This window comes from Dipteris shenzhenensis, chromosome 9 (genome assembly GCF_047967505.1).
Source record: "Dipteris shenzhenensis isolate YYH24624 ecotype China chromosome 9, Dip_SZ_1.0, whole genome shotgun sequence".
Taxonomy (NCBI): Eukaryota; Viridiplantae; Streptophyta; class Polypodiopsida; order Gleicheniales; family Dipteridaceae; genus Dipteris; species Dipteris shenzhenensis.
Genome location: NC_141604.1, coordinates 21,169,932 through 21,196,033, shown reverse-complemented (window position 1 = coordinate 21,196,033; position 26,102 = coordinate 21,169,932). Strand labels below are relative to the sequence as shown.

Sequence of the window (26,102 nt, the reverse complement as noted above, 5' to 3'; positions counted from 1 at the left end):
ATTGTTTAGTAGATTACTTGCCAAGACAATATGTATGCTTGCTTTGTAAACTTCAAATATAAAAAGCATAGTATATGGTATTAGGCCTAGGATCCAGGACTCTAACAATTATCTAAGTATGACACTATGATCTGTGATGGTTGTACATGGTATTATGTGGCTAAAATATATGCTCTTTCAAATTTGTGTTGTTTCAAGCTTACTTGCATGACAATTCATAGTCTCCACCATAAGAAATGTTCGTGCAAATTTTGCAATATGTAAATTGAGAAAAATGTTCTCGATCTACACTACTTTCTTTAACTAGTATTTTCCTAAGAGATGCCGCTTTAACAACCTTAAAATAGAAAATAATGTCTTGATCTAAAACAGTGTGCACTTAATTCATTAATACTATCAGTACAAAATTAAATTTACTATTTTCATAAATAGGAATATATGAGGAAAATATACACTTATGTAATGTTATCTTAATGTCTTCCAACTAACCATGATGTGAAAACTAATTTTTTGTTTTGTTTTCAAAACTATCTAGATAACAAACATCAATGAATTGCATTAGATGTCTTATTATAAGCAACAATGAAACACATAATATTATAACACCAATTGCTTACATTTAGTCATTCTAAAATACGCTCTTCAAAGATGGACCCAAACCAAGTAAGTACATCATGCCATCCTACTGCTGCAACATCCAATTTACTGTGGTTATTATATCTACATTGTCACCTATAAATTTGTTTAAAAAAAGAAAGGAAAAAAGTAATAGTAACAAAACATGTTACCACACGTAATTGGCACCAGATAAATCATTGAAAATAGAAATACATTCTTAAATTTAGTGTTTAGATTTTAACTACCGAAGGAAAAGGAACCCCATTGCCATCATGATATGATCATCTACCACTCGTATATTGTTATTCTACTCGTAATCGATGTCAAATTCCCCATGAATAATTTCTTCCACTCCAATATGGCTATGCGATGCTAAGTTTTCATTTGTAATAACTTGATTTATTTTTCAAACATCTATAGTATGCTCAATTGTTTAAGTTTTAAACTCTATACATATGTCCTGCAGCCTTATCTTGTGCCTAGTTTTAGTCTACTGAAATATCATGCCTTTTAATGAGACATGTGCAATCCAAAAAAAAATTATCATGATCATGCAATAGAATGAGTATTTCATTACATCTATGTCCTTGCTCATGGAACTTACATAATATTTTTCAAAGACAAAAGAAATTGTACTATATGATCTAGTGGAATTCATTCATAAAACACAAAAGCATGGCCTTCCTTTGCATCACAAGTCAAAGTTCATGGGTTCCTAATCAAGTTTAACATTTGTTATTTATTATATTATGATGTGTATTTATTTATGTGCTTAGGGATTAATCTTTCTCATTGGATGGCTATCATAGTAATGCTATACCTTATTGCAAGTGTGTGTATATCAGAGAGGAAAAAACTATACCTTGATCACTAGTTAAATTCTTTTATCAAATACTAGTAGAATTTTACAATATTAGTTTATTTTCAAAGTATATGAGGCTTCGTCTTTCACGAAGAGGCAAAGGATGACCTAAGAATTGTTAGATATCAATGCTCTACTCTCATGTAACTATGCAGGAACCAGCTAACTCTACTTGTAAGCCCCCCATATGAGGAGAAGGCATTTGAGTAGCTCGGTTATCCAATAGGTCCTGGTTTGGACACCAGATGGGGGCCATGTGTGGCCTGATGGCTAGATGGAGTTGGCACACTGCCAACTAGGCTACATGCAAGTGTAGGAAGGCATCCCATGACTGACCGCATTGAGGGTAGACAGAGCATTTCCCGAGGCAGAAGCCCACTCTCGGGTTGCGGGGCCCGTTTGGAGTCCCAGATGATCCCCGATGGCTATGGGCCGAACGGTAACCGTAGGTTAGTTGCTCTATTTTGCGCATCGGTTCTATCATGTGGTCAGTGGCCTATTTCAGGACCGACCCCCAGTCGATCATTTTGGGCGAACTGGGTCGATCACCCAATTGAGCCCAACCGACTACGACTGGTGGTTATATAAGAGCAAGCCCGTGAAGCCCATTTTATCACTGGCTACAGCAACCCTGATTCCTTAGCATCCAGCCTCCGTTCTCTACTGTTTTCAGCTCGCCATCGAAGCTTCTTTCACAGGAGTGCACGGTTGGGAGGTAGCGCCATCTATTGTATCAGTTCTACAGTAATCAAATTTTTTATTCTCCATACTATCTGTTTTCTCTCTTGCGTACGAGATCCTGTTATCTGTTGAGCACAGACATTGTATTGTTTTCTTACAAGAATTCTAAAATAGTTGCTACAATTTGATGCAATCATTGCATTTCTAGAGGGAATAGTGAATTGGGTTAGTTTGGAGTCTTTTGATTGACAAACTTCTAATTTTTTTATACATCTATGTGGAAGGAAAATTTGACACATAGCTCCATGAGGGGGTAGTAAATAAAATGATGCACCAATTTTGCATGTATGTCAGGCATATGGAAAAATACACATTCGTCAATAACAAATATTTGTCCATGTGTTGGATTGGTGCCAAAATTTGCATGGGTACTGAGTTGAGTAGTATTCATTGTCCCTAAATGCCCAAATTTTTCATGTACATCAGACAATAGGAAGAAATGTGAAATGCCCAAATTTTATGTGTAGGTGTGTTTGTGTATTAAAAATACCATATGTGTTTGAACTCTATATATATGTCCTCCAACCTTATCTAGTATCATTATAGAAGCTCTTTATGCATCACTTTACTCTACTCAAATTGGCCTTAGACTACTTTTATTAGGACATGTGCAATCCATTTTCTCATGATCATGTGATAGAATGAATCAGTCTTTACATCTATGTCCTTGCTTATGAAACTTAAATTTTATTTTTTATAGACAAAAGAAACATCGACTATATGATCTAGTGGAATTCTTGGATTGTTGGCACCATAGGCCATAATCATTGTATTGAATTCATGATTTGACTTTTCTACATTGAACAAATATAATCCAATGGTCATGTGTAACCATTTAAGCATCCAATGCTCATAATCATTTTCCATTATTAATGTATGAATAGAATATTTCATAATGGTCCATTTGGGGGAAGATCAATTAGTTCTTGCCCTATTGAAATAGTTGCTTGTTTAACTAAGGAATAATGTCGATATATTATTTTATAATTAAGCATTTTAGGAAGGCTATGGCCAATTAACACTTAACTCATTAAAAGAATTGCTTGGTTAACTCTCATTAGCTAGGGAATAGTTAGAATTGAGCATACGGGGAAGCTTACAAGCTTGCCTAGATTATTTGATCCTAGATGGGATTTGAGGAGGACTAGAATTTTCTTGCTCCTAAATACTAACCATTGATCATTTCTTGCCCTTATGACATGAAGAAATTAGATATAATCTTCTCATGAACATGAGTTGAAGAATACAATTTGGAAAGCCAATAAAAAAAATCTTGGGGGGGGAGAGAGAGAGAGAGAGAGAGAGAGAGAGAGAGAGGGGGGGGGGGGGGGAGATGGTTACCCAATCAAATCTCCAATGGCCATATTCTAATCATTTATGCATCCAATGGTCATAATCACTTTTAGTTGCTAATATATCAATAGATTAATGCATTTGAGGAAGCTAGTATCAATAATTATTGCCCTGCTGAAAGAGTTGCTTGTTGGTTACCTAAGGAATGTAAATTAAATTAAAGTATCCCTAAATATAATGCAAGTTAAATTTAAAGTAGACCATTTGATTTCCATCCTAATACTTACAACCTAGCCCCATGCATCAATTCGATTTTAAAACATTATGCGAACCCTAAATCCATCACATTAAATCCTTAAACATGATGCAATTGTTAACCCTAAATCTTAACAATTATGCAATCATAAACCATATATCCTAAACATTAGGGTTCCCTAAATCCTAAATATTAAGAATTAAAACTAAATCCTAATTGAAATGAAATCCTAAACATAATACAAATTAAAGTCAAAGTATTTGCATCCCATCCTAATACTTAAAACCTAAAACCATGCATCAATTGGAATTCAAAACACCATGCGATACCCTAAATCCATCACATTAAACCCTAAACATTAGGGTTCCCTAAACCCTAAACATTAGAAGTTGAAATGAAACCCTAAATATTAAAATTGAAACTAAATCCTAAACATCGGAATTAAAAGTGTTGGCATTGTGAAGGACCTACTTCCACATCTCACCATCTCTTGCACGAATCCATAAAAGTCCCATAGACCATCATCGTCTTCCATTTGATGTTAGTAGCATGAAGATCTAAACCCTAGTGCATGATGAGACAACACCATGCTATCACCCATCACTAGCATGATGTTGTTAGCTCTTTATGCATGTGTGTTGTGCTTGATATGGTGTGGAGAGCAAGAAGAAGATGATAGTACTCCAAAATTTGCTAATCATAATGCAAAATTATCATCCCACCCCAAACCTGCAACCAAAAATAAAAAACAACAAGAGAATGCAGTGAGACATCCAAAACCCACTATCATCATTATTGCAATCATCAACATCATCATCAAGTTTTGATATCCTAGAGCCACAATTGATAAGTCACTATCCTCATCATACTCTTCATCAATGTCCTCATCTTCAGAACCATGTAGAAGGTGAATATTATTTCCTTCCTCCTCATCCAACTCATCCTCCTCATCACTATCCTCCTTAGATGTCGCACCATCAGTCCCCTTCTCATCCTCTTCTTGAGATTCTAGGATTTGACGATGGGGCTGCTTCAAGTTGGATAACATTAGGTGGGATATCGTAGGTCCATTTTGGAACTTTCTCCTCATATCCCATATCTCCTCATGTTTCCAACATTTTATGGTTGGCATAGATGTACACTAGCTTCATAGCCTGATCCTCTAAAAGTCTATGTCATAAAGTACTACGAATGTACTCATAATGACTCCATTCCTTTTTTATCTTAGGTTTGAGAATGTCTAAGAAAGAACCCTTATTGCAATTGGGAATATAAGCTCCCACGGGCCACCATTCATCATCCACATTTCCAAGCAGGTGTAGTTTCTACCAATGCTTGAACACCCCTCGATGCAAACAACCCCTCCTTGCATTGATACTTGGATAACTCATTGCAACACTTTGCAAACTCATGGTCTTAAGGATACTGTTGTCGCACCACCTTATGGAAGTCATGAATGACAATTGGGATCTCTTTAGGCTCCCCCTTCTCTCCATGCTTACTGATAAGTTAGAACAAAGTCAAAATCTCACAGCTCTACACCAAAAATCCTTAACTAAAGACTCCGCACTAGCAATCGAATTCATTGGCACTCATGATCGTGGTCCACAAGTTCCCGAAAATGCAAGTAGTCAGAGTATAGACCACCCCCAAGAGCACACAACAAACACTCACTAATAAGTACAAAGTGTCGAATCCATCCAGTAATCTCCACTGTGAGGTTGGGGTCCACTTACCTACCACCATCCAGACAAAACAATGTGTTAGAACATCATAGTTTCGTGAGGGAAGACAGGTAATGCTTGTACACCCTAGCTTGTTATCGCTTATATTAAAGAGCAAGATACCTACCAGGATTCTGAAATGAAAACACATTTTCTCAAATTATCAACAAATTATAAAGTATAAGAAGGGGGATCCTGCACCTTTACAAGAGATGATTAGCTTCATCTCTTTGAAAGGAGAAATAGGGGGGGCATCTCACCCATATTACTAGAACATATTTAAGAAAAAATGATTTGAATAAAAGAATATCTTGCCAATAGGAGGAACATTTATCTAATACATGAAAAATAGAATAAGCAAAGAAATGATTGCATCGGTATAGTGCTTAAGATACTAGGCAAAAATTGAATAAATTTTCATATGGTACTTTGGAAAAAATACCCTTCATAGGCATCTAAAATGAAATATAAAAGATTAAATTGAAAAGAGGAAACTATAAAGCCAATATTTAAGTAACCTAAATTGGGCTATAGTCCACGGTAATCATTGTTATTATGTTCTAGTAAGCCATGGGGTGTATTCCAAGGCCACCATGTCCATTAAGGCCATAGAAAATAGGAAACTATAAAGCCAATATTTAAGTAACCTAAATTGGGCTATAGTCCACGGTAATCATTGTTATTATGTTCTAGTAAGCCATGGGGTGTATTCCAAGGCCACCATGTCCATTAAGGCCATAGAAAAGAGGTAGAGAATAAGGCATATTCTTAAGAAATTAATCCCTAAGCTAAGGTACATGCTTTTTAATATTTCAATGTAAGAAGCATTAAAGTGTCTAATTTTAGAAATAGCTATTAACTTCAAAGAAAAAAAGGGGGAAGAAAACAAATGAAACAAGAGAGGGCGGGTACAAAAGGATTAACTAAGTTATAAAAAGGGAGGGGGGGGTTCCAAGAATGAGGTAGAGAGGGGGGAATTTTGGTATATAAGAAAATAAAGAATGGGACAGGGGGGGCCAAGCTTTGCCAGTGGACTAGGGAGCAAAGGGTGGAAGAGGAGAGGGGGTAATAAGTAAGCAAATCAAAAAATAAAAGTTAGTTTAAACAATCGTTAAAAGGACACCTGAGAATCCATGTGGGCCGATAGTGGAGGCACAGTCATGAGCAGTGGGCAACTGTGGGCAGTCGTGAGCCATGAGAAGTGGGCAGCAGTGGGTTAAAAGGGGGGTTAAAAGAAGAAGCTTTCGACAAGTAGGAAAGTGTGTGTTTGTGTGTGTGTGTGTGTGTGTGTGTCTCTCTCTCTCTCTCTCTCTCTCTCTCTCTCCCCCCCCCCTCCCTCTCTCTCCTCCTCCTCTATCACTCTCTCTCACTTCTCTCTCTGTGTCCTCTCCTCTCTCTCCTCTCTCTGCCTTCTCTCTCTCTCTCTCTCTCTCTCTCTCTCTCTCTATGTGTGTGTGTCTCTCCAAAGATATATAGCCCCAAAATAGCATGTCACACAGCTTCCTTTCAAAGATAATCAGAATACTGTGGATTGCATCGATCTACAACCCTTTTGTAGTCACGCAGACAGCAGATAATACTCCATCCCATAAAAAACGGTAGGATGACGTATTCTCGTAGTACATTCTCTCGGACTGGATCGACGCTAATGCTAATCCTTGCTGTGATATCGTAACCACATGGTGGTGCAATGTATATACTCCTCTATTCAACCCCTAAATGGGAGGGGGATTCGACTCTACGTGGAGCATGCGCGGGCAACTCCGTGAATAACCCGTCTCGAGACTCTGCACATAGCTATGTAATAGGCATAGTCAAACGTTCGAAGTCAGCTACGTAGTGAAACGACGAAAACACCCAAGCATGCAGTGATATGTCTAAGTGTTTGAACAAGTCCAAAGGCAACAGAGGTGCTGCCAAGGTGCTCGGAAGCGTCATCGCGCTTTAGCAACTCCCCAATCAAGTAAGCAAAATACTTGTTCCCTGGTTTCTCCGCCTCAGAAAGTCTGAGCGAAATAACAGAAAAGCGTGATCCTCTCAAAAACTCGTAATATCATGACTAACATCTACTCCACATTATAGGAAATGTAAGTGAGACCCTAGCGTGAGCGACGACTCCATATCGCATAAGCGACCAGTATAGAGACTCGACTACCCCTATTATAAACCCAGCGAGCCGTCCCAAGGTAGCACGCTTACCTGTGAGGAGTCCATCAATTCTCACGCTTGATGCTTGAATGGAATTCAGATGCACTGGTATCTGAACCGGATTCCTACAGCTCCTTCAGTGCTCCAAAGCTCAAGGGACGACCCGCCCCTGTAACTCATCCCTCTTCACTTGCATTGCTATTAGTGTCTAGTGCAACGTCTCTTGGTGGCTGCCTTGGATGCTCCCTTTGCCAAATAATGCCTAAGGCTTACTCTGTAGTGCTGCTCCTCAGTACTACACCCAATGAATTCGAGGCATCTCTAATTTAGCCCTGTTGCCAGTGCAAATCTCTGGCAAAAAATCCAGATATTCGGCTGAAGTGTTGTATGTCATAACTCCCATTACTATGCTTATGGTGCGCCTCTCTGGTTGGGGGGTCTGTTGGACTGAAGCCATTAAATCCACCATCTCTATAGATAGGGACTAAGTGAATCCACGATGAATTAGTATGGAGGATGTCTCCAAATGTCTAATTATTCTATGTCAATGGTTACGACCTGTTAGTCTTATATGTTCTAAATGGTTAAGACTTGCTAATCTAGAGATTCTAATTCAGTGAGGAATTAACTTCTATTCCTCCTTAGCAATCGTAGTGTGGTCAATACTATATAATCCAATAATATATACTCTAATAATATATATTCTAATAATAGGATATACCTCCACTTGGGTATATCCTGGATGATTAATAAAGACTTCTAGTAACTCTATAGCTCTTCAAGGGAATATATGTTAATGTCCCTAGCTAGATAACTCTATCCATTCAACTATAGTGGTGAATATAGATATATTCCTAATATTATTTGCATGAATGTATTAATCTATAATTGCACCTCTATTAACTCTCATATGTCTATATACATAGATGGTAAACCTTTGAATGTTAAATATTACGACCATCTACACTTTATGTATCCTCATTATTTATCATAACTGGAGTTTAGTGTGAAGGATACACTAACTCATACTGCTCTATATGGGTAAAACACTTATACAACAGGTATATTCTAGAATCTCCCTCGATGGGAGGGTGTATAAGTGTGTGTTGTGTGTGTGTGTGTGTGTGTCTCTCTCTCTCTCTCTCTCTCTCTCTCTCTATATATATATATATATATATATATATGTGTGTGTGTGTGTGTGTGTGTGTGTGTGTGTGTGTGTGTGTGTGTATATGTATATGTATATATATTATCTATATGTATATATATGTATATATGTATATATGTACATATATAAATGTATATGTATATGTATATGCATATGTATGTGTGTGTGTGTGTGTGTGTGTGTGTGTGTGTGTATATATATATATGTATGTATGTATGTATGTATGTATGTATGTATATGTATATATATATGTATATGTATATGTATATGTATATGTATATGTATATGTGTGTGTGTGTGTGTGTGTGTGTGTGTATATATATATATATATATATATATATATATATATATATGTATATGTATATGTATATATGTATATGTATGTATGTATATGTATGTATGTATATATAATATATACATATATTATTATAATGTGTGTTAAATAATATATAATATATTTTGCATCTCTCTCTCTACACACACACACACACAATTATATTTATATTAGATATTTTGATATACTATATCATATAATATTATGCATATTAAATAATATATTATATATTATATATTATGCCTCTCTTTTTTCATTTGGACAATAATAAAAATGTCTTTAATTCAAGAAAACTTTTGAAATTGAAGAAATACAATTTTGGAGGAGAACCTTGTTTTCAAGAAGAGTTGTATGTCAATGCACGCAACCTCATGTATTGAAATCTTAGTAAAGATGCCCCACTTTATGATTGTGTTCAATGTGTGTATGTTGAAAATGTGTGTTTATCAAGATAATGTTTGTATATGTGCTTAGGAGTGTGTGTGGTCTATGTATGTGCATTGTGGATGAGTGCATGTGCATTACAACTTCTCTCTCAACCCCTCCACCTTCACTCCACCTCTGCTATTGTTATGAGAGGGCAAGAAGAGAGAGAGAGAGAGAGAGAGAGAGAGAGAGAGAGAAGGGGTTTGTTATGCCTAGGATAAGTGGACATGGATGGGTTTGTTATGCCTAGGGTAAGTGGACATGGATGGAATGAGTGGGTGGGGGGAAGCTTGTTGTGCAAGGCATGCAAGGAGGGAAAACATGGAAGCAGCAAGGCAAGGTGCAAGGATAGGGTGCCACATGGCACAACCTCCCTTGCACTTAGGATTCTAGCTCTCACAAAAGACACCAACTTTAAAAACCAATCCACACTCTAGTTCTATAGCTCACTTGCTACACACTCTAGCTTTAACTTTGCTCTAAAGCTCATTCTCCAGGGCCCAAGGGGCAATAATGCACTAACACGTGGCTCAGCTTAGCTCACTCTCCGAGAGGCTCTCTACCTAGCAAGAAGCTCTCTTCATGGCACATCCATTGGGTGCCAGATGGTAACCCTTCCTAAAGAAATAGAATAGAAGATAGAACATGAGATACTTCATCACTACATGGCAAGAAGCTCTCTGCATGGCGCTCTCTGCATGGCACACTCATTGGGTGCCAAAAGGTAACTCTTCCTTAAGAAATAGAATACAAGATAGAACATGAGATACTTCATCATGATATATCTATGTGTGTGTTGTGTGTGTGTGTGTGTGTGTGTACGGTGTGTGTGCATGCGCACGTGCATGCGTGCATGAGAGAGAGAGAGAGAGAGAGAAGGGATTTGTTATGCCTAGGGTAAGTGGACATGGATGGGTTTGTTATGCCTAGGGTACGTGGACATGGATGGAGTGAGTGGGTGGGGGGAAGCTTGTTGTGCAAGGCATGCAAGGAGGAAAAACATGGAAGCAGCAAGGCAAGGTGCAGGATAGGGTGCCACATGGCACAACCTCCTTGGCACTTAGGATTCTAGCTCTCACAAAAGACACCAACTTTAAATACCAATCCACACTCTAGTTCTACAGCTCACTTGCTACACACTCTAGCTTTAACTTTGCTCTAAAGCTCATTCTCCAGGGCCCAAGGGGCAATAATGCACTAACACGTGGCTCAGCTTAGCTCACTCTCCAAGGGGCTCTCTGCCTAGCAAGAAGCTCTCTTCATGGCACATCCATTGGGTGCTAGATGGTAACCCTTCCTAAAGAAATAGAATAGAAGATAGAACATGAGATACTTCATCACTACATGGCAAGAAGCTCTCTGCATGGCACACTCATTCGGTGCCAAATGGTAACTCTTCCTTGAGAAATAGAATAGAAGATAGAACACTTCATCATGATATATCTATGTGTGTGTGTGTGTGTGTGTGCATGTGTGCGTGCGTGCGTGCATGCGTGCGAGAGAGAGAGAGAGAGAGAGAGAGAGAGAGAGAGAGAGAGAGAGAGCATAACCTAAATTCACCTAGCATGTTTCCCCCCATTTCTCCTTGGATTCACCTAGAGTCAAGAATATGGGAAGAGTTGACTAACATTGAACATAGGATGTAGAGAGTTAGGTTTGGGGTGGTGCTGAAGGAGTCGAATCATGGCAAGAGAAGAGGAGTGGTGGGTAGTTACAACCAAATGAGGTGAATAAAACTTCAAGGACATGGTAGGAAAGATGTGGGAAAGAAGGCTTGCCCTAGGAGACGACATAAGGAGAGTTCCCATATGGCACTACCCTCTATGTGCCATGTGAAACCTCACAAAAAAGGAGATGAGACAAAAGATGAGGTTATGAAACCAATTGAGAAACAACAAAGGAACCTCAACTAACTTCACAATCCACCACAAAGTATTGAAGAAGATAAGAAATATCGGTGGATCTCAAGGCCACACATGCACATCAAAATTGCATAACAGGCTCTCCGTTTGTAATTGCCAACATCATCTTCACCTCATTCCTTTTCACAGGCACAAACCTTGCCCAGTGATATGCCCACATGCTCGAATACTCATAGTGCACCTCTACAAACTTGTCCCCAATGTCAATCATCTCCACATCCTCCATTCACCTACTTAGAATTAGCCACATCCTCTATTCACCACACCATGTCATTGACATTTAGTATATTGATGAATTTAGTGATGCCCTTCACCTCATCATTCCTATCAGATACAATGTAGTAAACAATGATGTAATCCAACATCCACTAAGGAATGCGTTGTCCTTGCTTCATGGAAAGAAAAGGAGAAACTTGTTGAGTAACAAGAAAAAGCCAAAAACTTGTGGAGATCACAATGGAGACGGTTTCCACTAGAAGCTTGTAGAATGCATTGTTGTTTCCCATCATCTACTTCAAATTCATCACCTGCTTTATTCTACTTCAAATCTTCCCCTTGTTTATTTTCACTACCAAGTTACCAAGTAAGCATTGTTTCCTCTCTCATGAATGATGAATAAAGCCAAAACCTCTACACCTATGCCACTATGAATAGAGTGACAACCACAAAGTTATGTGCATGTGAGGATTCAAATGTGTATCCTTGTTGTTTTGCTAAACTTACTATGCGGGACGAGAAAAGGGGAGATGAAATTGCCCAATGTAAGAAGCATAGAAAAGACCTTCTAAAGACCAACTTTTTAGGAAATTTCAAGCTCTTGCAAGCAAGCTCAAGCTTCTTAATATTTATATCATTGTAAATGCAGAGATACTTGTTTGAATTTACTTTACATGTTGAGATGTCTCAATGTAGTCTTGTACAAATATTGAGATCAAAATTCAAAATAACTCTTGAAATTGCTGCGCCAGAGACAATCTCATCCAGCAAACGCATGTACAATCGATGTTTACAATGTATTCAATGTTTTCCTGCAAGTCACAATGTGCTTCGAATGCTTAAGGTCCTTACTGCATCACCTTCACAATGTGTGTCGAATGCTGACGGTCCTTACTGCATACCTTGGCACACCTTGAAATATTTTTGAGCACAGAGATCCCGGGCAAAAGATTTTGGTGTTGGATGCTCCCCCTACTTCTGTTGTAGCTCCAAAAGAAACCTTCTCCAAGGAATCTGCTGCATGCTCCTCTATCCTTTCGGCCTGTTGCCTATCTACCACTCCTCGTGCCTTTGCTACCATGATCGATGCTCATCTTGCACTCTTCAGATCCCTCTAGTGTCTCTCAATCTCTCTTTAAATTCAGTATAAGGCAATCCCCCCCCCCCCCTTGCCTTATTAACTTGGCGCTTGCCCTGCCCTTTGGGCGTTATGAGCCTCCGCAGGTTCTTTTTACTCTGCCTTTTTCATGTAGTCGTGAGTTGCTGCCAACCATGTCCCTTATCTCCTCTGCTCATAGGCCATTTGAAAACTAATTGGATGCTATAGCTTGTGTACTACTCAGGCTTATGCTAACGTTAAGATCCAATTCCATTGAACCGGCCTTAGCTTCTCCAAACCCCTTTCTTCCCAAAATATCAATAGCCTCAACATCATTTCTGATAGTCTCATTTTCTGAGTCAATACTGTTGATTGCTGGCCTAGAATTCATGAAATCATTGGCAGATTGGCTACATACGTTAGTGTGTGGAGCATCAGGGACCCGAACCGACGTATGCATCTCCGTAAAGAGTCACACCAGAGCTACGGCTTACAGGACTCCTACCAGCTACTTGATTCCCACTCCTATTTGTAAAGGTGTGCAAAGGCTGCTGCTGCCATAGATGGGAGAAAAGGTGAGGCTACCCCTCGAGATGGCTACTACCTAAACAGGATCGTAAGGAAATCCTTGCGCAAAGGAGAATGGAGATACCTTGATTTGAGGAAGTGTTGAAAGGAGATGTTCTACTCGTCCAGAAGTTTCCCAAACAAAAGGAGGCAAGTTGAAAAAGTGTCGATGAACAAAAGGAGGCTCAGGCGATGAACTGTTATGTAGGACACCAAGAAGGCCTCCATCCATCGCGCTCTATGCAAGGAGGGCTAACAAACTTGCTTGTAAAGTTCCTCATGAATAGTCCCCATAAACTAGACTTTTGTGAAGCAGGCATGCGCGAGCTTGGCTTCCATCTGATTTCGTCGCTTATCATCATCAGCATGACGGCTCCATGGCCGCTTAATGGCAAGAGATATTACAAATTCGGCACACTATCAGCTCTAAGGACTCATCGGCAGACAAATGCCAAGCCTTTTGTTTTGCGAAGACATATTCGAGAGGAATTGAAGGCAGCTCCAAGATCTCATCAACAGGCAAATACAGGGCTTGCAGCATCTTCTCCAAGAGCTCTTTTGACAGCGTCTTCTTGTTTTTATCACTGATGGTGCCAATCAGAACGGAGATGGAAGGCACACTCCAGGATCTCAATAGGCCAAATCTTACTTCAATTGATGGAGAGACTCCCACTGGAACTCCCCCATGTAGCTTGGCTTAGCACCAAGCATGAATCCTTCAAATTGAGAGAATCCCATGAAGAGATATGCACCCGAGCAAGGTTTCTCTTTCGTCTTTCCATTTCAACCTCCCATCCATGAATTCCAACTCGCCTGCTGGCTTGAGCTCAAAGTCTCGCTACTGACAAAAGTAAACCTCAAAGGAGGAGGATTAACACTCTCTCCAAGGGAGGGAGAGACGATGGAAGCGAGGCTAATTAGCAATTAGCCCAAGTAGAGTATGAAGGAGACTGGGGAGATTTTCATGAGAGAAAGAGAGTCTTGGAGGGCTGTGAGCTTGCATGCGTGAGAGCATGAATTCAAGAGAAAGAGATAGCCATAGAGAGAGAGTGTCTTGGCGGGCAAAGAGAAATTTAAAATGGCACACCACATGGCAATGATGGCACCTCTTTTTGCGCAATCGTGAGCGCTTAAGCGCCTTCTGACTCCTTACGACCCATGGCAGCCTTCTAACAGAGTGACACGTGGTGCTTGGAGGCTCTCCCTTGATGGACATGTGGCAACTTCTTGTGCCCTCCCACCCTCTTTAATATATAGTAAGAAGTAAGATAAGAAGTAAGATAAGATATAAGATAAGATAAGATATAAGATAAGTAAGATAAGAAGTAAGATAAGATAAGATAAGCAGAGGGGTTTGATATGGTGTACACTCTACATAGGAATTTTCTTTTAATAAAGAAGGTATTTTCTTTGGACATTTAATTATTATTTGGGATTTTCAAGAAGAACTCCCTTGAATTAGTTAAGTATCAATAATTTGGGAGGTTGAGAAATTATAAATGCCATGGATATTTATGTTGCCCCATAAAGATTGCACTGTGCTCTCTATGGTTTCCCTTGGCAGAATGTAGATTTGTTACTTTTATGAGGCACTAGGTTTGGCTACTAAGTGCCCTCCTTACTATTTGTGGACTATGGTAACAAGTGCTTTGTCTTATCAAGTGGATCTTGATAAGGCTTCACAAGAAATATTAGAGATTTTGGATAGATGTTTAAATATTTGAAATATCTTTAATTTTTCTTTATTAAAATGGGAGGTCTGCATTTTTAATGCTATGGCATAAATGTTTTCTAACTTAACACTGGTTTGGTAGCACAACAGGACATAAAAGCGTCCTTTTGAGGTTTTGGCAAAAAAATCACAACTTGTTGTAGATGTGTCTTTGGTGATTTTCTCTCTTGAGCTTAAGGTAGACTCATAGGACTATTATCTAAAAATATAAGGAGCATAAAAAACTATTACATGTGATTACAAAATGCTCACAAATGTATGGTAACACAATCTTTCACTGAGACAGTACTCAAATTTGAAATTTTATGTAGCATGCCTGAAAATAAAATTGATTTCAAGGAGCTAGCATTTTTTACAAAGTGTTTATAAGTATATCAAACACCTAAGAGTGACAAACTTTCTTTAAAAATCATTTTGGAAGATTTATTTATCAATTAACAAGAGTGGTTAGCCTAGCAGGTTGCATCATAAGTCGCATTTCATAAATAAGCATCTTTATATACTACACATCAAAGTGACATATCTTAACTATAACAATATTATATCATACGGAAAAGTCACCACATCATAATAAAGGCTAAAACTAAAAGAGATTAAGTGCTCGTAATATCAACTACCAAAACAGGTTCCGCATTAAATCTCACTTTTATTATTTTGAATTATCACGTATTTAAGTGTTCTGCATATAATATTTTAAAATTAGTATCACTCGTTCATGATTAGAGGAACTCTATAAGTATAATTTAAACATATGAAGGTTCTTAAGATATCCTTTAACCCCTGTATCGTTCATAATGTAGATGATTCTCGACAACAAAAACACTTGATCTTGGATGGATTTTTTCTCTCTTTACCATTCTTACCTATGTCCTTCTGCTCAGCGCGTGGTGGCTTACCATTCGGTGGCCAAGCATCAGTTGTCACTTGGTTCATTGACACTTGGTAATTTTTACCATTGAATCAGTCGTCCGAGTCATCATGCCCAAACTTGTTACAGGTATTGCAATACTTAGTTTTGCACTCTTCTTCTAGCTGTCCACGCCTAGAACACTTATTACACCATTTCTCATTATTGCATGGTTTTCCTCGAATGCTCAATTCTTTCAAGACCTTCTTCACCTTGATTTAGAGCTTATCTTTCTTTGCTGGCATCTCCTTGGTGTCACTATAAGCATCTTCTATTGACTATCTCTGGCTTGTGCGTGTCTACCTAAATGCATCTTGTGTGATCAGCCAGGCTTGCATAGACTTATCATCTAGTACAGTATTCAACTAATTGATAAGAGCTTGCATCCTAAGCACAAAGTCTTGGATAGATTCTCCTTTGTTTTTCTTCAGTTCACTTAGCTTTGTATGAACATATTCTTCGTTGATCTCCTGCCTAAACCTCGATAGGAATGCTTTCGACATTGTACACCAATCAAGAAAATACCCAATCGAAACTGGTTGAACCATCTCTAAGAATTTTTTATAAGGGTACACAGAAAATAGTCCATGTATTCCTCATCTGTCATGGCACCATTGATGTGGTAAACTCGCAAGAAACTATGCAAGTGACTGTATGGGTCTTCATCCATCAGTGCCCTTAAAGTTTTAAAATTTTACCTTGATGTTAGTGCCAAACTTAGATTTCTCCACTTGTTCAAAGGTGGTTCCATCCTTGCTACATAGCTCGAGTAGATAGTTCTTCCACTTAGAAGGACCAAGCCACTAGTTCTCCACCTATCATACATGGCTTCATGCACATGAGGTTGTTGTCGACTATCCCGCAATCGGTCCATTACACTACCTTCACACCTTAGAGGTGCTGGTCATTGTATGTTCATAGGCCGAGTAGAAATTATGCCCATGGTAAGAGGAACTCAAGAAAATTGCCTTAGCTTCTCCACATTCACTTTAGGTCTTTGGTGGCATCTCTCTCCATCAGAAGCATGTCGCTCTTCCTCTCGATGGATCCTTTTGTGGTGGCTGGTCTTCTTTCTTCGTATCTTACTCGACGTAATTCCTTTGGAATACCAGCCGAGTATTGTCAAAGTCTTCCTCTTAGCTCCCTAGTGTGGTCCTCACATTCATTTTGATATTCCACAAAGGAAATGGATAACTGCTCAAAATCCAAGCTTTCTGTGGTAAAATGCTTAGACTCCACTTGCTATGACAGACCTTCATCTGCCAATTTTCTGGGACACCTTAGCCCAAGACCGCTAGCGTTCCGTCCTTCTGACTCTGCATAGTAATGAACTTTCACCCCTACAGTAGCGTGGTTGAGTCCTTGTGCTCTTTGCTCCTGCCTCGCTCCTGTTGGATAATTGATGCTTCTACCAGTCTCCTTTGGTCATTGAAGACTACGCTAGTTCTCATTGAAGGATGTAGCTAATTCCTTTAGCGCAGGAACTCTTGGCGTCTGGCCACATATCTTTGTCTTCTTTCCGAGCGTGTGTTAGCCACTGGCTAAGGTAGAAAGTATCCGAGTAGCAATTGAATACTTTGTGTCTCCCACAGGCTGGTCTTCAAGCACACCAAACTAGGCCACTCATCTGGGGTTACTTGGTGAAATTTATTGTAATAGCCAACACTTCCCAGGAACTTTTTCACTTTCTCACTAGTCAACATGAACCTCATTGACCTCTCAATTCTAGGCTTACTACCTCAGTTCTCTAGATCTCCTAGACTAATAACTTTTCAATTTGCAATTCAATTGACCCCTCCCTAATAGGATCGCCAAAATTGTGACGCTTAGGTTCACTCACCCCCAAACTACTAACTTATGGTGCTCGGTGCCATCCTAACCCTGTGCAGTGTTTAATGAAGGTGCTCGCTCTTGCAGTCCTTAGGAAAGCGTTCTTCGATGACAAAACTGATGATAACATTAAACACTCCGAGTTTAGGGTTAGGGGTTGCAAGAAGAACCGTATGGTGATGGGAGAATCTGAGTTCATAACACTTAAGGAAAACAATATAGAGTGCACAACACCATAAATGAATAGACGATATGTATAAAGGAATTCTTGTATTGATATGATCTTACAACCAACCCACCTCAGCTTGCAATGAAAATTCAATAAAGCTTCCTATCTTAGCAAGCTCAAGTGAGAGGGAGAGAACTCAACACACAACTCTCTTGTTCTCTACCCTTCTCCCTCTTACAAAAGCTTTCTACTAACTATGCAAAATCTCCTTTCAAAATAAATCCTACTCGATACGCCACTCTACTACCTACTATTGGTTGAACAATCATCTGCACCTCCAACTGTAAATAGTGCTTGGTCCATAATGTTCTCACCACTTCTGAGAAATTTTGCACTCGATAACTGCACTTAAACTCTGCCCATGTTGTCCTGACCCAAGGGCCAACATACATTACAAAAGAAGTGGCATCCACTTGGTTACTGTCTTGTTCATGCAAACTATCAATCCATACATCACAAAACAGTCGATATCCATGTACTTATATACTCCACACAAGTATGTTTTTAGTCCACACTACCCTCCAATGGAGTTGGGTTGCATCGATATCTTGGCAAATTTGTTGTGCTCTAATCCATACTATCAATGGTGATGCACATGGACTTATTGATATTTGAAATAGCTTCCTCCGTCCAATAAGTATACAACGTTCTAGCATTCTACACCTGATGTAAATGGATTTTTTGCCATTTTATATATCTTCCTCAAAGTTTCTCACATTTACTATCCTCAATGGCATTTTTCAATTCATCACATGTCTTGCACTTTGACATCCTTTTCCTTGACAATCCATGCCAAATTTTATACAAGGTTGACCTGGAAACCATGCTTTCTTCTTTGTCTTATAAACTTTTATTATCAATTTCTAATACAACCTTCTTTGTCATTCCCCAAGGGAGATGATGTTGGCATCCTACGCTTTTATCTGGCATTGTTTGGTGAAGATAAGGCTATGGGAATGCATGTTCTTCAAGGATTTTCTTTAATGCTACAGATGCATTGCTAGTGCTTCCATTGCATTCAGCCATGTACGCATTTCCATGAGTTTTATGGCCCACTTTGTCTTTCACCTCTACCAAAATGCAATTAACCATTGATATCGATGATTGCAATTAAACATCAATATTGATGATTGCAAATGGCTATCCCATTAACCCATGGGTTTCAATATAGGTTTACAATGGCCTATCGTCAAAGGAAGCAAGAGAACTCTTGATGAAGATGGTTATGTTGACTAGGCCCTGTCTTACTCCACATACCTAGGCGTATGGCCTCACAATCCTCTTTTGTAGCCTTTTTAATCCAAAGTTTCTTACAACAAATACGCATAAGATTCCTTTTCATATTCTCATTAGTTAACATTACTTATCTCTTGGGTTATAGAATTGGTGCCATGGTTCATCGCCTCTTGACACGCACATACTTCCTTTTTTAGAATAGTGTCTTGCATTTCTGAGACCATTACCATTGAACCCATTTCTCTTGAATACTCATCTTTGAATTATTTGAATACCCATCTCTCTTGAATACTCATCTTTGAATTCAAATGCTGAGTAGAATCTTGGGAATTATTTGATGCCTTATAATATCTTGGAAATGGAAATCTGGCCCATAAGTTCATTAAAGTCAATCTATTGCCAATGCTTCTTAAATTGTGTAGTTGAACTGTTTCTCCTTCACAATTACACGTTCTGCCATCTATATGCTCCACACCAATAAGAACATTAGCACCAACATCACAAGTCCTACACGTTCTACCATCTCTTCCCTCCACTCAAGTGGGAACATCACAAACATTATCAATAATATCATCAATTCCTCAATTCCATCGATCACTTCATTCATTTTCCTTTGTGGTCCCATCTTGTCATTCTTAACAAAAGACAACTCTTCTATACAAGTGAGCATATTTGAGTCAATTGCAACACAAGGCAAGTCTTCTATAGAATGAGCATATTTGAGTCACTTGCAACACAAGACAAGTCTTCTACACCAGTGAGCATGTTTGAGCCATTTGCCAAACAAGACAAGTCTTCTATACCAATGAGCCTATTGGAGTCACTTATAATACATGCAACGTTTTTTGTGCCAACATCACCTATTATAATGTCCTCAGTACCTGTCAGCATGTCACGATTTTAGCCTTCACAACTGCTACGGTTTCTTGATTTGGAACCCACTTGTATATTACTTTTCTCTTAATAATTCTTTTCTAAAAATTTCACCACATTGAAGGAAACTATCTAAAGGCAAATTTGATTTCAAGAAAGCTAACCCCCATTTGATAATATTATGGATCTATAGATGTGACCTACTATCCATTGCATTTTGAATGATGTGACCTACTATCCATTGCATTTTGAATGATGCCCTCATATGTCAACTTAATTATCTCCACCATACAAAGAAGATTCTGCACATAGCCCTCCAATTAATGCTCCTCTGTGAGCAAATGAAGAAGAGCACTTTCAGATTCCCTACTATCCAATACCAAGGACATGTTGTCCTTACTCTGAAAGAGACAACAGAGTTGCAAAGATCTTTGGAGGTGATGGTGGCTACAATTTAGAACTTTCCCCCAAGTGATTTCAAGGCAATGCAGTATTTCCCTGCTTTAGGAAATATTTACTTTTTTAGGTGTGCACATTTTATGAGTCTTAGTTTGCAGTGTGTTGAAGTATTTAGATGTCCACAAGTCTTGTGCCACTACTTTTTGAGACATGATGGCTGAATTAACTTGTTCCCCCCAATGTCAACCAAGCCTCCTGTCCTTATGACCACATGCGTTGCCAAGGTATCCTTGGTGTCTCAGAAGTAATGTGCTACCACCGAGACATATTTCTAGTATGCACCTTGACATGTACATGATTTGAACCTTTGAGACTTGTATTGATTATCTACCTCTGTCTCTCGCACACTGGTGTCTAGAATGTCCCAATGTTTAACTTTTGCAGTGCCTACAAGATTGGACGGACTTGCTTGCAAGGCATGTTTTCGATGTGTGCAAGGATCTCCACACGTCTTGCACAAGTACTTAGGGAGACAAATAGCTCAATTAACACGATGCCAAAATTTACATGTCTCCCCCAGTGTCATCCATAACATCTATCCCTTGTGTCCATGTCTCACCTTCTCTCACTGGTGTCTACCTACCTTTGAGATATGCATGTCTTGAACGGTTTAGAATCGTCTAACATGTGCATTCCTTTCACGCAACGTCAGCAAGAGAGTGATTTACCTGCTTGCAAGCCATGTTTTTTATGTGCGCCGAAATGTCCACATGCCTTGCACAAGAACTTAAGGAGACATGAATGTTGAATCTAAATAATGCTTGAATTTACAACTTCCCCAGCATCATCAATGGCATTTGACCTTGTGTCTCTCTCTGGTGTTTGAACATTTGAGACTCGTATATGTTAACTACAATATGTCTCCACAATGTGTCTAGCATGTCCATATGTCATTTCACAAAGTGTCTACAAGAGAACATACTTACCTACCTGCAAGCCATGTTTTCAACATGTGCCAAGATGTCCACATATGTGAGTTTCACGAGTACTTAGGGAGACAAGATGGTTGAATTAATAGGATGCCTAAATTTACATGTGCCCCCCCCCCCCCCTCCCCGTGTCATCCGTAACATCTATCCCTAAGTTCATATGGGTGACGAACCTCTAAAGTTGATCCTGTTGCCTATCGTGCTAGTTTTCCTTTCATCTGCTACTTTGGTCGACACAAATTTTCCTCACCTTCACACGTAAACAACTACTTGGTCATTTAAATATCCTAATTAAAACAACTACTTCACTATACGTATCCTAAACATTGCCATAATCATTTTTTAGAATTGCAAGTATATTAGTTGATTACCTTCTTTTGTTGTCCATTGATTTTATGGTACGTGGTGTGAGTGTTTGACACTAACTTAAATTTTTCTTTCTTTACATGCTAGATAATGAAGTCATTAATTGACTAGACTAGACAAATAAGACTTTCTTGATAAGACCTAACCCTACCCAAGCAATGGGGGCTTTGAGTTGGATCATGTTCGCTAACTCTTGGGCGTTTCGGAATAGATGGAGGGCACTCACCACGTTGTAATGATATGAACAGAAAACATAATATGACAAAGAGTCCTTATAATCACAATGCGTTGTAATGTTTTGAATGACAAACATAATACGACGCAAGGGCATTATAATCACAATGCGAACATCCAACCGGTCTCGAAATCATCACAACCCAATAAGGGAGTTTCAAAATTGTCGAAGGGATTTTTAATATTGCCTTCAACTTGGAGTCACTTCATATCAACATGAAATGGACACTTGTTGCTAAAAACTTGTCATTACTAACCTTTGGTAAATGCATTCTTGAAGAGAACTTATCCTTAGATTTTAGTATTGTACATTGTGTGTGTGCACATTCAAGCATGGAGATATAGCTAGCTAACAATGTTAGACTTGGACTCTTTTGATCCAAGCTTTATTGTCCAAGCATCAATCATTTCAAGAAACTAAAAGTAGAGCATGAATTGGCATTCCATTATTTTCAAACAAAGCATCTCCAATGGAGTATCTAACTAGACTAGAGGCAGCTTATAGAAATATACAGAGCAACTCAAACCATGAAACAATAAGGTGCCATGGTTACAAGACATGAAAAACATAAAAGTTCAGGCCAACGCCAGCATACATCATATCAATTTTTCTTCCTATTAACATGTGGCAAGGCATGTTTAGTACAGAGATTAAATAACTAATATATAAACTTGTCGCCGACACACACACAGAAAGTGCGCCAAGGTTGTGCAACCTCCTTTCACTTTTAACAAGATCAAAGGTGATACCATTAACTTTGCCCCCCACAACAAGAGGGAGCAGAAGGGTTTTGCGGAGTTTCAACAGCATATAGCCAAATCAGCCGCAAGGAGACAGAACCCAATGGATTCTCATCTTTGCAATCGAACCATGATCCTGCCTTGTATTTAGTGATTCATCATCACTGTCATTAGCCTTTTTGTCATTGTTTGCCCAAGGGTTTTGGCAGGTTTTAACTCCAACAGCACATAGCAACTCAGCCGCAAGGAGTAAGTTTTTTATTGCCTGAACCACGTGGATTCTCATCTTTCCAATCGTCCCAAGATCTTGCCTTGTATTCAGCTGCTTCATCGTCACTATCATTGCCCTTTTTGTCATCGGTTGCCCAAGATGAGTTCGCTTCTTCTTGAAGCTTGGCATTTCCCTCTGTCCATTTCTTCATTATGTCCATCTCCTTCAACCCAGCCTCTTCGATACTCATCGTTGGAAATCTGAAAGTTGTCACCATGTCAAGACAGTTTTCAAATCCAGATTGCCCCCCCAAAGTAATGTTTTTTATAGAGCCCCTGTTACTAATGCTTCGAGAATGTAAGCAACATCACAGCACATTTTTACTCAATTCAATCCCTAGCTTCACCTTGTCTCGAGATTGCTGCATCATATCCATTGCAAGCATGAAACAATTTTTTTTAAGCCCATAATGAAAAAAAAAAAAAAAAAACCTGTGACTTGGTTGAAACACTTGCGCAGCAATATTTTGCCTTTCTGTTGTAATAGGACCCCCCACAACACTTGCTGGACCGAATAGAGGTTGATTGTTATGTTGATGGCCTTGCCCTACTTTTGCTCTTCCCTCTAGCACATCTTGTGCAAATGTGGCACATGTGATTGGTTCCACAGGTTTAGAAACCTTCGCCTTTACAGCAGCACTTTTGTGCCATGCCTCAGCTTTGGATGTCCTCTCATCCAACATGGCTCGTGTAATTACTTCCTGACCATTCTGTTGCACCAAACTAAGACTTGTGAATCCCTCACATCCCAAAGATAAAGAACTTAAGCAAGTTAGAAAGAGAGAATCTACATCCCCTGGTTGCACAGTGTGAAGAGGAACGATGGGTCCATTCGTAGGTGGCCATGGAGTCTCCTTTTTATCAATTTCAACACTATACTGAAAAGTTCCAATCGCCAACTAGTTCACTTCTGCAGAAATCCAAATCCTACAGCAATGTCTAGAGAAACAAACCTCACTGTGGCTTACACCAAGCAACCCTTCTTCCAACTTCAACATCTCCACAAGGTCTAAAGCCTGTGGCACAATGATCAAAGCTCAAACAAATAAGTAAACCCAATGATTTCAACATTCACAAGGTTTCAATAAAATCTCTTACACCTCAACCACTAGAAAGTAATTTAGTAGCTCACCTTGCATAGAGCCAAGGATATCTGTGTAAGCCATGCCTGCATTCACAGAAAAACACCACATGCAGAAGCAAGGTCACAACAGTTCCCCAAAGATCATACAGCATCATGAGAGAGAAGATTCATCTTTCTAGAATGTCCACCCTCACAATTCGCAAAAAAAAGGAAGAAATTAAAAAGCTACAACATATAAGACAGCAGGATAGCCCTAGCCCTTATTAACTTGGCCCAATCCTGGCCTTCATTACAGGTCTTATGCCTGTGGTGAAGGAATGGGTGTCCAAAGGACTGCTCACGTGTCTATATAGTGTGGGTGCTTGGCACCCTTTGGTCATGAAGGGGTGTGACAAATCATATCAGGTAGGATCTGAAGAGGTTTTTCAGGAGGGAACAGTCCACAAATAAATTTGTTTTTGGGTCTACATATTTCTGTCGTACCTAGTTGCGTTTGTAACATCACAAAGGTGTCCTTTTGCAGGTCAGTTTAGGCTATCGCTAACAATCTTTGCAATTTGGCTGCTAGTTCAGTACCCCTTCTGCAATGGCTTGAAAATTTTACAGTAGCAGCTATCAGCAATATATCCCAGTCAAATTATTTTGCATTTATTTTGTAATTGGAGGTAGATTGATGGCATGGTTGTGCCTTCTCATTTCACTTGTTCAGCTTGCAAGCTGTAAAGGGTATGACTTTTCTGAATACCTCATGGCCAGCATGCTAGCAGAAGCTCATGACAGCATGCTAGGGCATGTTCAGGCCCAGAGAGGGGCAAAAGAGAGAATACCCCACCCTTTGTACAAACCATTTGATGTGACATCTAATCCTATCCTACCCTCCCTCCTCCTCCTTGCCTACTCTCTCTCTCTCTCTCTCTCTCTCTCTTTCCTTCTCCCCCCTCCGCTCATTTTTTACCCCTTTCTCTAATCTGCCCCTACCCCCTTTTCTACATTTGTATCAGAGCATCAGTTCTCATCTTTGCTTCCATTGCCTCCCTTTTGAATTCCAGCAGCACCCAACGCCAACACCAACGGATGACTGCAACAAAGACAACAGCGCAGCTTCCATAAGCAGAACAACAGGCAAAGGACTACAACATGCAGCCAATGCAATAGGCTGACAAAGCTCCAGCGCTGTAGGCAGACAGAGCTCCAGCACCAGCAGTGGAACTCTCATTCACTCCATCCTCCACCCGATCGCTTGTGCTTCTGTACTTCGCTTGCAGCAGTTAGTCCACGGCCTTGGTCACACAAACACGAAGGAGGAGAGGGCGACCAGATGTCATGCCATTTCTGAACTGAGCAAGATCAAGAAATGCAGATGTTTCTGCAGTAAGGGTTCATAGTGCGTGGTACTCTCAAGATTCCAGATCCTTGAGCCATTCATGGCTCTCAAGTCACCATGATTGAAACCTCTGGGGTTGAACACATAGTTCTCATCCTCCACCTCATCATCTCTGAGAACTCCCTACCCACAATCCTAAAACTCCTCTGCACCACTCATACTCAGATTCTGAAGCCTCTATAATCATACTCAATTTACCTAAGACTGATTTCGCTTTGCATACCTTTGTAGCCTATCTCATGGGCTATCCATAGATGCCACTTATACCTTGGTATGAGCCTTGTAGGCCTAGTTATAGTCAGTTAGGACTATTGGTACAGTTAGTTTATGTACCATCTAGGTCAGTTACAACACTTAGTCCAGTTAGGACACTTAGCCCTAGGGTTTTGTTATGTTGGCTCTCCCTTGAGCCTCCACACTTCAGCTTTGCAGCAATCTATTACAGCATCTCGTT

At 39.4% G+C, this 26,102-nt stretch overlaps 1 protein-coding gene across 2 annotated transcripts in view; it reads right to left on the bottom strand.

The window, feature by feature from the left end:
* Nucleotides 1–22,679: 22,679 nt before the first annotated feature.
* TAP46 (2A phosphatase associated protein of 46 kD) overlaps nucleotides 22,680–26,102 on the bottom strand; it is a 44,976-nt gene continuing 41,553 nt past the window's right edge. The window contains exons 7-11 of one of the 2 annotated variants that reach the window (XM_087379365.1): nucleotides 24,313–24,348; nucleotides 24,134–24,196; nucleotides 23,613–23,890; nucleotides 23,128–23,381; nucleotides 22,680–23,046 (exon numbers count right to left, since the gene is read on the bottom strand). In XM_087379365.1, the coding sequence (XP_087235491.1) occupies nucleotides 23,147–23,381; nucleotides 23,613–23,890; nucleotides 24,134–24,196; nucleotides 24,313–24,348 (612 nt within the window). In that variant the 3' untranslated portion in view covers nucleotides 22,680–23,046; nucleotides 23,128–23,146. Of the gene's footprint in view, nucleotides 23,382–23,612; nucleotides 23,891–24,133; nucleotides 24,197–24,312; nucleotides 24,349–26,102 lie in introns of both variants that reach the window. The other variant, XM_087379364.1, reaches the window with a different exon arrangement.